Source organism: Hyaena hyaena, unplaced genomic scaffold (genome assembly GCF_003009895.1).
Source record: "Hyaena hyaena isolate Hyena2069 unplaced genomic scaffold, ASM300989v1 scaffold_579, whole genome shotgun sequence".
Classification (NCBI taxonomy): Eukaryota; Metazoa; Chordata; class Mammalia; order Carnivora; family Hyaenidae; genus Hyaena; species Hyaena hyaena.
The window spans coordinates 181,194-194,590 of record NW_024081207.1 but is presented as its reverse complement, the minus strand read 5'-3'; the positions used below and the strand labels follow the sequence as shown (position 1 = coordinate 194,590).

Sequence of the window (13,397 nt, the reverse complement as noted above, 5' to 3'; positions counted from 1 at the left end):
GCTTCTGAGTCTCCAGGGTATTATGTGTCCACACCTGCCTTCTGCCATTTCTGTGGTGCTTCCTATCCTAGCACTGGTAGGGGCTGCTCATATCTTACGTAGAAACTCACTTCTGAAGAGGAGCAGGAAGGGATGCATGACATCAGAGATTGCCTGGATTTGTTTCTTCGACTTTATCATAGTCTGAAGGATTAGCAAAAGCTTAAGTTTGGGTGAGGATGGAAACTGTCAAGTGCCTTTGTTCCTACAGAAAGTAACCTATGTGTATGTATTTGGCAGGTTAAAGGAAAGCAAGCCAGGATGGATATTTACGACACTCAGACCTTGGGGGTTATGGTCTTTGGTGGATTCATGGTTGTTTCTGCCATCGGCATCTTCCTGGTGTCCACCTTCTCCATGAAGGAAACGTCATATGAAGAAGCCCTAGCCAACCAGCGCAAGGAGATGGCGAAAACTCACCACCAGAAAGTGGAGAAGAAAAAGAAGGAGAAAACAGTGGAGAAGAAAGGAAAGACGAAGAAAAGGGAAGAGAAACCCAATGGGAAGATACCTGACCATGAGCCAGCCCCCAACGTGACCATCCTTCTCAAAGATCCTGTGCGGGCACCCGCAGTGGCCGTGGCTCCAACCCCAGTCCAGCCCCCCATGGTCATTGCCCCTGTAGCCCCAGTACCAGCTGTGCCCCAAGAGAAGCTGGCCTCCTCCCCTAAGGACAAAAAGAAAAAGGAGAAAAAAGTGGCAAAGGTGGAGCCAGCAGTTAGTTCTGTAGTGAATTCTGTCCAAGTTCTTACCTCCAAGGCTGCCATCTTGGAAACTGCTCCCAAGGAGGTACCCATGGTGGTCGTGCCCCCAGTGGGTGCCAAGACCAGTACTCCAGCCACTGGCACTGCACAGGGCAAAAAGGCAGAGGGAGCCCCTAACCAGGGCAGAAAAGCAGAAGGTGCTCCCAACCCAGGCAAAAAGCCAGAGGGGGCCCCCAACCAAGGCAGAAAGGCAGAGGGAGCCCAGAATCAGGGCAAAAAGGTAGAAGTGGTTCCAAACCAGGGCAAAAAGGCAGAGGGGGCCCAGAATCAGGGCAAAAAGGGAGAAGGAACCCCAAACCAAGGCAAAAAGACAGAAGCGGCCCCCAACCAGGGCAAAAAGACAGAAGCGGTTCCCAACCAGGGCAAAAAGACAGATGGGACCCCCAACCAGGGCAAAAAGGCAGAGGGGGCCCAGAATCAGAGCAAAAAGGCAGAGGGGGCCCAGAATCAGGGCAAAAAAGCAGAAGGGGGCTCCAGCCAGGGTAAAAAAGAGGAGGGGACCCCAAACCAGAGTAAAAAGGCAGAGGCGAGCTCCAATCAGGGAAAAAAGGTGGAAGTGGTTCAGAACCAGAGCAAAAAGGCAGAGGGAACCCCCAACCAGGGCAAAAAGGCAGAGGGGGCCCAGAGCCAGGGCAAAAAAGTAGAGGGGGCCCAGAACCAGGGCAAAAAGGCCGAGGGTGCCCCCAACCAGGGCAAAAAAGTAGAGGGGGCCCAGAACCAAGGCAAAAAGGTGGAAGGGGTCCCCAACCAGGGAAAAAAGGAGGGAACCCCAAACCAGGGGAAAAAGGCAGAGGGGGCCCCCAACCAGGGTAAAAAGGCTGAGGGGCCCCCCAACCAGGGCAGAAGGGCTGAGGGGACCCCCAACCAGGGCAAAAAGGCAGAGGGGGCCCCCAACCAGGGCAAAAAGGCAGAGGGGGCCCCCAACCAGGGCAAAAAGGCAGAGGGGACCCCCAACCAGGGCAAAAAAGCCGAAGGGGCTCCCAACCAGGGCAAAAAGGCCGAGGGGACTCCTAACCAGGGCAAAAAGGCCGAGGGGGCCCAGAATCAGGGCAAAAAGGCCGAGGGGCCCCAGAATCAGGGCAAAAAGGCTGAGGGGGCCCAGAATCAGGGCAAAAAGGCCGATGGGGCCCAGAATCAGGGCAAAAAGGCAGATTCGGTTGGTAATCAGAGCACAAAGGCAGAGGCTGTTGCAAACCAGGGGAAAAAAGCAGAGGGGGCCCCCAATCAAGGCAAAAAGGCAGAGGGAACCCCGAACCAGGGCAAAAAGTCCGAAGGGTCCCCCAACCAGGGCAAAAAGGCAGATGCATCTGCCAATCAGGGTAAAAGGACAGAGCCCGCTCCTATCCAAGGCAAAAATGCAGATATGGTCCAGAGCCAAGAGGCACCAAAGCAAGAGGCTCCTGCAAAGAAGAAGTCTGGTTCAAAGAAGAAAGGTGAGCCTGGTAAGTAGTTCTGACTTCTCTGTGAACTTGGAGGGAAAAGCGATCTTTTATTAACTTATGGATTCCCTTTGTGGGAGCCATATGTATCAGCTAGCTGTTGCCACAAGGCTGGGTAACAAACACCACAGAATTCAGTGGCTTACACCAGCAGTCGTTTATTCTTTTTCAGGCTTCTGTTGAATTGGCTGAAGGTTAACTGATCTGGGTTATCTCAGCTGAGTGGCTCTGCTTCACACTGCAGTTTAGTTGGGTTTTTGCTGCAGATTGAGCATAGGTCTGTTCCTCACGTGTTCTGGGGCCCAGGCTGAGGCTTCAGGGAACCTGGCGGTTAGAGGCCCTTCTGGTGACGGCAGAGCTGTAAAAGGGCACATGTCCAACCAGCAAGCATCCTATTGGCCAGAGCAAGCCATGTGACTGAGCTAGAGTCAAGGGGTAGGAAGTCCACTGTCTCCGGTGGGAGGGACTGCCAAGGGATGTTGCAATAGGTGTGAGTATGTGAGTACAAGGGAAGAGGAGGAACTAGGGCTAGTATTCCATCCCCCATGCAATCTGGAACCTTCTGTCCTGGCAGATCTTTCTTAGATGTCTGAGTGCATTCTGCCGGCCTGTTTTGTTGCTTACCTCCCCTGGTACTGTATGTTTGTTGAATGAATAATGGTAGGATGTTTTTAAGGAACAATGGCATCCACTCCTACCCCACCCCCCAGTTTTTCCTCTCCCCCACCCTCTATCCCAGTTACTTAGTGGGCCATTTTATATACATACAATACAGAACAGTAATTTTCTGTTATCTTTTTGGTTTGTATTATTATAGAAACGGGGCCAGTGAGTTCCTGTTTCCAGTTCATCACTCGTTTGATATGGCAGTCTTTGGTTTTCTTTCTTTCTTCTTTTTTTTTAACATCTTTGACTAGCCTTTAGTTGATTTGGATAATTAATTGCATTTGTCTTAACGAGGTATCTAAAGGGGTCTGAGATGTTTGGACCTTGTGCTGGATAGCACAAGGCCCTATGTTCTTAGCCGAGTTTCCCTTTCTTGCCCCTTTGTGAAGATGCATTTCCTTTTCTCAGGTTTCTTCCTCCCCCAACTTTTTAGGGGGGCATTTGTTCAGGTAGTACCCTGTTCCTTGTGAGGGGACCCATGCTGTGTGAGCAGTTCAGGCTCTTGCTGAGGGTCAAGGATGAGCCCACCTGGCCTCACAAGTGAGGCCAGCCTCTCAAAGCCCTTTGAAAATCCAAATGTTCAGCCTCAGTCTGCCTCCGCAGGCCGGAGGGAAGGTGTGCTGCCTTGTCTTTAAGTTGGTGTTCCACTTGACCCAGGGACAGGGTGTTTGAGACATGAGGACAGGGATGGAACTGAGAAGTGGCCTGTTTTCTGTAGAGCATCAGGTGTGTTCAGAAAAGACCTTCTGGTGGCTGCTGTTACCACATTTGGCTTTAGGCATCTGAAATAAGGCATGGAATAGAAATGTGATATTTTAGGAAGGAAAGCAAATGGTACTAATCTGGTAATAGAGAACCTTGTTGGGAGGAAGCCCTAACTTTCTGACCTGTGTGAACCCGCACAGCAGATTGCTGGCATAAGACAAAATTTGAACAGAGAAAAGAAATGACAGAGATTAAATATTATGAATAGAATGACAGTTATTACTAAGTTAACTCAGGGTTTATTATTCTAGCCAATATTTTAGTGGGATTCTTGCCCCCTCCCCCAACTCCCACCTTTAACTTGACAAAACTATTCTAAAAGTCCCATCTGGAGGGGAAAATAGGTTGGAATATTGGATAGATTTTTAAGTGGCCTTTGGAAGGCCAGGTGTGTCTGATCTGTGGATGTATTTCCATACCATTGTAATTACAGGGAAGGCACTGGCCTAAGGACAGATAGGTCAGAGAATAAAATGGTCCTGAAGCAGACTGTCAGGCCTGAGAACTTCAGTGAGGGGAGGGAGACTCGGTTCAGTGGGGAAGAAGAAATGTTCTGATCTTGGGCAACATGTTCAAGATTTGGAAGAGTCTGCTTAGACTGGATCCTTCTAAAAATGCATGGTCTGGATGAATTAGATTTAATTAAAAAAATCAAATTCTATAAAATATCAAAAACAGCCAAAATTAATATTAATCAGCCCAGATGACACAAGGCCTGACATCACTCCAAGGTTGCAATGAGAAAATCACAAAGGCCAGAAAGGGGCGCCTGGCCACAAAAGCAGCCATGCGGGATCGTCAGACCCAGAATGAAAACCCACCCGTGCAGGGTATTATGTGCAGCTGAGAGGCCACCTGAAAGGTGAATTTCCTGATTCTTCAGAGGGTCTGAGAGCCTAGAGACCTGGGGGAAAATCTGTCTTGTAATTTGTCATTTTCCTGAATGTGCATTGTGTGATCTCCACCTGCCATGGTTGGAGGGGTGGGTAAAGCCATCTTCAAGCCCCACCCCCACCCCCAGGGTGGATGCAGGCCGCTCCCCGCGCCAATGCCATGAAGATCCTGAAATGTCTGTGTTTTCAGAAGTAGTGGAGATACACCCACATGCAATGCTTCTCCAGCTCTCCATGTAGATGGATCCCCTGGGGGTCTTGTTAAGGTAAAGAGTCTGACTTGTAGTTCTGGGTGGAGCCTGAGACCCTGCATGTCTCGCCAGCTCCCAGGAGATGCTGATGCTATTGTTTCCAGGATCACACCTGGTGTGGAGTGTGGGTAGTAAGGACTCCTGAGTCACTGCCAGGATGGCACAGGGTAAGGTGGGTGTCCCCATGATGCCTGGCTTCCAACAGCTTTGCAGCTCTTGCCTGTAAGGGACCGTGGGCCCCGAGGGTGGAGTAAGTGAAGTGTGTGCTTTTGTCCTGTTTGGATGTTTGGTGTTCTCAAATACGGACATGCGGTTCAGGGCTTGCTCCGAAGACAACTCCGAAGTCAGATGTCAGTGACGAGCCATCAAGGCCCTTCTCCGCCCTGGGAGCCAGCAGTCATTTTCAGCCATATTCCTGCTGTCCAGCAGTCCAATTTCTTTCCGTGTTTTCATTTAGCCTCGACCTGTGGAGATCGAGGGTCTGAGGCACAAGTCTATGGACGGCCTGGATTTTCCCAGTGGAATATGGAATGGGGCTCACTCACCCTTCTGTTATGATGACATCTCGTACATGTTTAGCATTCCAGATTTGATCTGACTCACATTTAGCATTTGTGGTGGTGATCTTGTGGCCATGACCGTGTTGCTGAATGGGAAGCAGGCCACTTTCCTCTTCATGCAATCATATCGCATGTCCCGTGTTCCTCCCTTTGCTTGAGAGGGTGCATTCAGCCCTGGCTGCCTGCCTGCCTGCATTTGACCTCCTTGCCCGCTAGCTGGGGTGGAGCTTCTGTATGTCTGTCCAGGGCTACTCGAGGGCACAGCTCGGGCTAGGCTGGGCAGCCCTGGGCATCCAGAAACTGGGGGGCGTGAAGATGTGAGCGGCCTCGGCTAGGGGAGACATTGCCTGGTGACTAGGGGAGATGCCTGGAGGGTAGGTTGCGGGTCAGTGTTGTGGAGCAGGGCAGGAAAGGAGTTCCTTCTCCGAATAGCGGAGACTTGAACTTGGATCAGGGCTGTGATCTCTAGGGCTGTGAAGTTTTAACTGTGGCCACCAGAGAGCTAGAGTCTAGGGCTGGTCACATGGAGGCTACCTCAGGTAGCATTCAGATCAATCAGAAGTCAAAGGACTGGTTCAGTTGTGCCTGCCACACTCCGAGTGCTCAGTAGGCGCCTGTGGCCAGTGGCTGCCTTTGCTGGACGGTGCAGGGAAGAATGTCCCCATCAGTGCAGTTAGGACAGTGCTGTTCTAAACCAGAGCCACCAGAAGGGAGGTGAGGCAGCCTGTGAAAATGAGTATGTCTGCAGCTCTGTGCTGGCACCTCACAGCTCACCCCGTGCTTTGTTCCGTCTGTCTGCGTCCTGAGTGCGGCGGGGGTGAGCTCCCCGTCGTCCTCCGTTTCCCAGTGCGATGTGACAAGTGAGGCCATGGAGGCTGTGGCTGGCCCATGACACCTGACAGATCAGCAACAGAACCTACCCCGGAGCTGGAGGGCACCACAGACAGGGTTGTGTCCTCAACTGTCACCAGGTGGGCCCAGCAGGGTCCTCGCTGACAGACGCCTCAGAAGGAGACAGACCAGGCAGGTGTGGAGGCGGGCACAGGACATGCTTCTGCAGGCCCCAGTTGGAACCCTTCCAGGACTTCTGATCTGTTTTTCCTACGAGAGCAAATCAGGGCCGTGTGGCAGGTTTTTACCACTTGTCCATGGCTGGATTTGACAGTAAACACCTGCCTTCCTCCTCCATGCTTTTAAAATTTATTATCGTATAAGTGTGTGCGTCTGGCAAACAATGTAGACGGGTGGAGGGTGAAAACCAAAAGTCTTTCCACTCTATCCCCTCACCACCCAGTCCCAGGGGAGCCTTGGAGATGTCCCACTCGTCACATTGGCATACACCAGCGAGGCCAGCGGTGACACAGCCTTGGAGCTTGTTTGCTTCACCAGTACCAGAGTACTGGTGATATCTTTCCATGTTGTGCCTGCGGGGCTGCTGCTGCTGTCTGCTGTCCCATAGCATGAATGTATCACATATTTAAATGGTATTAAGCAGTGTGCAGGTTTTTTTGCTGCTAAAAGTAATGCCACAGTGATGCATGTATACTGTAGTGTATCTCTGCAAAGTAAATACATCAGTACGCAATTGCTAAGTGAAAAGGCAGGTACATGCTTAATTTAAGAACACAGGGCTGCATCGCTCCCCAAAGACTTCACGGTTTACAATTTGCTCGGAGAGCCCCACATGAGCGTTTTCCAGAACCTTCCACTGGACTTGACTGTTGACGTGGTGCTATCAAGATGATGACCACTTGAGGGGAGCATTAGAAACCCAAGTGTGGACTAAGGAGAAGACGCTTGCTCATGAAATAGAAGGCGCAGATTCCTTTATCAATGTTTGCAGAAGAGGGACCGCAGGGAATCACAGAGAAGTGGAAGTTTCCCCGGAACTAAAGCTGCCACTATATGCTGCCTGGTTGCAGGCCTCCACTGGTTTGTGCTCAGATAGTTCCCTCAGGACTCGTGCACGGAGTTTATTAGGAAAGCTGCAGCCCTCTCACAGGAAGTGTGTTATGTACATGATGGTGGTTTCTTGAAAATCTGTTTTTGCCTGTGGATTCAGTCTTTGCTGGCATCCTTTGGCCCGCCTGCGCCATGCTACGCGTGTGCTCATGGCCATGTGAGGTTATGCTTTGAGGAGAGCCCATTTGTCCCAGCACCTAGAGGGGAGTCCAGATTCACACGGTGCGGGCCTGGCCCCCAGATAAACCAAGGACTGACAGGGGGCACAAGATGCCCGTTTGCACACGCTCCAGAACGTTGTGCTTCCTCTGGAACTTGGTGTGTGCACTGCCGCCACTAAGCGTGGCCCTTCCTCCTTGCACTGGCGTCACACCGGACCCCCTTCCTCATCTGTGGCCTGTTTGCCCTGGGGCCAGAAGACCATCATGTCAGGGCTTGGGGCACCCAGCCAACCTGTAGGAGATAGCAAACACTCTGACATCCCACGATGACCTTGTGACGCACACATAAGTCTGGGTGGGAGAAAGGCCCTCTTGAGGTACACCGTATGGGTAAATGTTAATACCTTTCTTTCGCCCTTCTGTACTTCCCAGTTTTTTTCGTGACCTGCACTATTTTTTTTTTTTAATTTAAATTTTAGTTCCCAGTGCAATATGGGTTTCAGGAGTAGAATTCAGTGATTCATCACTTACATACAACCCCCAGTGTTCATCCTAACAAGTGCCTTCCTCAATGCCCATCACCCGTCTAGCCCATCCCTCACCCACCTCGCTCCCTCCGTCAACCCATAGTTTGTTCTCTATCATCAAGAGTCTCTTCTGGTTTGTTTCCCTCTCTTCTCTTTTTTCCCTCCTTCCCATATGTTCATCAGTTTTGTTTCTTAAATTTCACAGATGAGTGAAGTCATGCAGTATTTGTCTCTCTCTGATTGACATACTTTGCTTAGCATAACATACTCTAGCTCCTTCCACATCATTGCAAGTGGCGAGCTTTCATTCTTTTTGATGACTGAGTAATGTTCCATTGTAGATGTAAACCACATCTTCTATATCTGTTCATCAATCAGTGGACATTTGGGCTCTCTCCATAGTTTGGCTATTGTTGATAATGCTGCTATAAACAGTGGGGGTGCACGTACCTCTTCAAATCAGTAATTTTGTATCTGTTGGGTAAATACATGCATTATTTTTTAAATGGAAAAGAAAAACTCCATTATTTGACTGCAAGTCATTGTACATAGTGGAGTTAACCTTTCGGGCTTTGGGAGGTGCCCAGCCCTGACCATAGGTGCCCTGAGCATTCTCTGAGCAGCAGAAGGCCCCCCTTCTCCTTCAGGAGGCCAGGTTGAGGGAAGAAAGTAGCCAGTTCTTCTCAAGTGTGTCCCAGCCTTTGGGTGCCCAGTATATGATCACACACTGAGCTAAGATGGGAAGTTAGTGTCACATCTGTGCATCTTGCAGTGTCCGGGGTGGGGGGCGCTTAGCTCCATATTGTGCAAGACCTCCCGGCCCACTCCTTCCTCTGCCAGAGCAGGTGAAAATGAACAAATAGGATCATTCTCTGTACCCTCCTGGGGCAGGGGTCATCAGAGGTCAGGGGATATAGGGAAGAATCTTCAGACCTACTAGAAAGACTTTGCTGAAGGTGTCTGTATCTTAACATGTGACTTAATCTAATCCGAAGGCATGCGAGTTGGTAGTAGCAACACCCCTTTCTTCCTGCTGTCCCATCCCCTCCCCCCACCTCCCAGTGTCCTCCTTGACTGCATGCTTGCTGGATCACCCCCAGGCGCGTGACACTGTTATTCTCAACCAGATGTTTGGTGAGGTGTGTGGTTTACAAAGGTCCTTTCCATGCATTTGTCCTCCTGAAGGTCTGTAACATGGATGGTATGTTTACCTACTTTTGCAAAAGCAGAAACCACAGCCCAGCTCTTGTTTTGAGACTTCCCAGAAGTCATGTGGCCAGAAGATGGTCAGGGACCTCAGCCTCCAGCCGTGGTCCCTCCGTCTCTGCAGGGCCCTCAGGCCAGGTGCAGCCCACCTCAGCAGCTACTCTCCAGCCCCTTAGGACTGAGGTACAGGCAGGTGTGTCTTGAAATCAGGTTTGATATTCTTTTCTTTCAAACCTAGGTTTTGAGGGGGATGAAGCTCTGAAATCTCTGTAGGATCTTTGAGCCTTCATTCCCTTTCTCTGTAAGTTCGAGCCCAACTTCTCCTTTTTTTTTTTTTAATGTTTGTGTATTTTTGAGAGAGAATGAGTGAGACAGTATGAGAGGGGGAGAGGTAGAGAGAGAAGGGGACAGAGGGTCCAAAGCAGGCCCTATGCTGACAGCAGTGAACCCGATGGCGGGGCTTGAACTCATGAACTATGAGATCATGACCTGAGCCAAAGTTGGACACTTAACTGACCAAGTCACCCAGGTGCCCCAACTTTGCCTTTTTGAAAGAAGAACAAACACATGCCCTAGGGAAGGAGCTGAATCAGTATGGCGCCCCATGTCTTAGAGAAGCTGCTGGATGCCATTCTTCCAGAAGTTTTCATTCAGTCATGTTAAAGCATGGCAGTGCTGGGGCTCCAGTCATTGTCCTCAGGCAGCTGTGGTCAGGAAGCCCATAGTTGGACAGATCTTACCTTTTCTGCGGCATGAGCTAAAATCTTCATCACCATCACTTAAGGAGGGCGTGTTCTCCTTGGACCAGCCTGTGTGCCTGAGGAAGCAATGGAAAGTTCTCACCCAGAGGTCCTGCAGGGCTTATCTTTCTTTAAGAAATACTGTGATGTTTCTTTTTCTTTCTTCTTTTTTTCTTCCAGATATAAACTTGGTTTTGTTGAAATTTAGGGGAAAAGTATAATGAGAAAAATAAAGTCGTTTAATCTAGAGGATATTTTTTTAATGTTTATTTATTTATTTTGAGAGAGAGAGCTGGGAAGGGGCAGAAAGAGTGGGAAAGAGAGCATCCCAAGTAGGCCCTGTTCTGTCAGCGCCGAGCCCAATGTGGGGCTCGATCCCATGAAGCGTGAGATCACGACCTGAGCTAAAATCAAGAGTTGGATGCTTAACCTACTGAGCCACCCAGGTGCCCCTCACCTATAGGATTGTTAAATTCCATGAGACATTATTAATGCACAGCCTCACGATTTATTAACAGATCACTTTCTTCTCCAAAGGAAAAGGCTTTATTTTTATTCAAAGGCCCCAAATAGGGCTGCTCTTAACATTATTTGTACTTCACTCCATGCAGTTAAAACACCAGATGTTAGCGTCTGGGGCAGTCAGGGGTCACATGTGGCTGCCCCTCTGGGCCCTTTAGCTGACTGAGGGGTCCGGGCAGCCCTGGGCTGTGCTGGGTGCTGCAGCCCGCAGCCAGAGTCGGCAGCCTGTGCGCTGCCCAGGAGCTGCACCTCCAGCCTCTGATGCATTCCATGACTCTTTCCTCAAGAACCTCGAGGGGACTGCTTTCCTGCAAACTCAGGAGGGTGCTTCGCGGCCTCCGTCCCCCAGCATGAAGCTAGTGGGAAGACCAGCCATGATACTGGCCAGTGCCGTGTCTCTAGAGACCAGCGTTGGAGGGGAGGGGGTGCCCTCTGGAGTCGGGGGCTTGTCTTGTCTCTAAGCCAGAGGGCTTGCTTGTGTAGTGGCAGTCTTCAGGGAGGTGTAGGGGAGCCCTTCCTGGGGCCTTGGGGCCTTCCACCCAAGTTTGGCTCAGGTGATCAGGGATGTCAGGGCCTGGGAGTCTCCCTGAGGTTGGGGACTGGCTTCCTGTCGTGAGAGCCATTTAGGGTCCCCCAACCTACACTGTTGGGGTGGCACACGTGCAGGGTCCAGAGGCAGCAGCCGTTCTGCCAGCGTCTGTGTGTCCGAGACAGGCTCGCAGAACTGCTTGGATGTTCCTTGAGCAGGGAGGGCTTTGGTCTCCCTCAGCTCCCAAGAGGACACCTCTGGGGCACGTGCCGCTGCCAGAGTCCCTGGATGGACACCTGGGCCTCTGGCCCCCCAGCCCAGCTTCCTCGGTGCCCTTGGGTCTGGCCCCTGACCCTGGGCTCTTCCCTCATCTGCCCCCCACCCCAGCCTTGTCTCCTGAAATAACATTTCCTCCTTGCAAACCTTGCTCCCTGCTGGCATTGTTTCTAGCCTGTAAGATAGAATCCAGATCCTTGGGGCCTGGGAAGTCCCCCTTCCCTCTGCCCGGAGCAGCAAGGCCCCACCGAGCCCCGCCCCTCGCTGCCTGTCCCTACTGCTCCCCTTCTCGCAGCCCAATCCCCCCAGCCCTCGCCATCCTTACCCAGTAGCACTAGGGCCAGAGCTCCCCTGCCACTGTGGCCACTGTGCTTCCTGGCACTTCCTTGGCGGCACGCCCTCCCCAGGCTCCCTCCCTGTGGCTCTACCTGGTTGTTGCCGTGGGTCCTGCCTCTTCTCTGCCTCTCAGCTGGCGGTTCTGCCTCTAACTCCCACCTTGCCAGGCCCTGCGGGGTGCCGCCTGCCGGTGACCGTACAAGCATACTCTGTGTCTCTAGACACTATTGGGACCTGCCTGCCCCGTGCAGGGCTGCGCGCCACCTGTACCGGCTGAGCTGTGAGCCCCCATGGCTGAGCAGCCCTCAGCACCATCCTTTGCTTTGTCGGTCAAGTCCGCTAGAGCCCCGCAAGAGCGTTACAGGGACTGGGGTCTGGAGGCTCTCTGACCCAGAGCTGGGCTGTGGAGTTCCCCAACGCAGCAGCCTGGCCCCTGGGATGGTGTCGTTTATGCAAAGACAGAACCCTCCCAAAAGGGTTCTGCAGTTGACAGTAAGAAAGGGACTCCAGAGTGCCTCTGGGCAGGACAAGTTTGATTTTATTTTTTTTTTTATTTTATTTTTTTTTAATATTTTTATTTATTTCTAGGAGAGAGAGAGACAGCGTGAGCAGGGGAGAGCGTGAGCAGGGGAGAGAGAGAGAGGGAGACACAGACTCTGAAACAGGCTCCAGGCTCTGAGCTGGCAGTCAGCACAGAGCCCGATGCGGGGCTCGAACCCACGAACCGCGAGATCATGACCTAAGCGAAAGTCGGACGCTTAACCGACTAAGCCACCCAGGTGCCCCTGATTTTAAGTGACTGTACCCCCGGCATGGTCACAAAGGGGTGCATGGTTTTGGAACCTGAGGTGTGATGGGTATTGCCCAGTGCTGCACTCTCCCTGTCTGGGAGCTAAGGGAGGCAGAGGGCTCCTTGCTTTATCTAACCCTGTTGCCCTTTTAGCCTCATGAGAGGGTGTAGACAGGGTCCAGAGGGCACATGGGCTGTGCTGCTCTACTCAGGGCTGGCCCCTGGGCACCATCGTTGCGTGACTCCTCCATTCCAGTGGTGCGATTGGGGGAAGGGGCAGAGTCATATTAGCCCCACTGAGTCCCTCCCTCTGTGCCCTGTCTGTTCGGCGGGGGGTCAGGGCCTGTGACTGTCCCGTGGCTGGGGCTTGCTTGAAGGTGGCCCCGTTGTTTGATTCTGCAGTGCATTTTGTGCCGGGCATTGTTCCAAACATGTTGGGATTTAATCTTTGTAGTGAGGCCGTGAAGGAGGAAAGATGATTAGCCCTATGTCGCCCATGAGGAAACCGAGGCCAGGAGAGGTGAGGCAGCTTGCCCAAGGATGGACAGGCAGGAAGGAGCTGAGCCAGAATTTGAGCCCAGACCACCTGACTCAGGGACCTTGTTCTGATCCTGATGCCCATTGCCCAAGGTCAGAGGTGACCTGCAGGCCGCACTGGGCCCACTGACATGTTTGTTCAGCCCCACAGAGGTTTTTATGTATTTCTTTTTTCATGGAGTTCGCTGTCAGCACTAAAGGTCAGGAGATGACACACGTCTCCTTTCCGGTTCTCCTCGGCATCTCCACAGCTCCCAGAGTTCTGGGCCAGACCCCACAGGACCCATCCCCTGGAGGTGAAAGAACATGTCCAGAGACTGCCCCCTGAGCCAGACCCGTGCCATTTTGCGGGGCCCGGCCCTGGAGGTGTTTACTGTGTCCCCTGCCAGGCGGGTCTGGATTAATCCAGAGCAGGGAGGTACTGGTTCTATCTG

At 51.9% G+C, this 13,397-nt stretch overlaps 1 protein-coding gene across 8 annotated transcripts in view; it reads left to right on the top strand.

The window, feature by feature from the left end:
* RRBP1 (ribosome binding protein 1) overlaps nucleotides 1-13,397 on the top strand; it is a 64,211-nt gene that overhangs the window by 21,417 nt on the left and 29,397 nt on the right. For 3 of the 8 annotated variants that reach the window (XM_039256484.1, XM_039256487.1, XM_039256482.1), the window contains one exon: nucleotides 280-2,245. In XM_039256484.1, the coding sequence (XP_039112415.1) occupies nucleotides 301-2,245 (1,945 nt within the window). In that variant the 5' untranslated portion in view covers nucleotides 280-300. Of the gene's footprint in view, nucleotides 1-279; nucleotides 2,246-13,397 lie in introns of those variants that run through there. The other 5 variants (XM_039256488.1, XM_039256489.1, XM_039256486.1 and 2 more) reach the window with 5 other exon arrangements.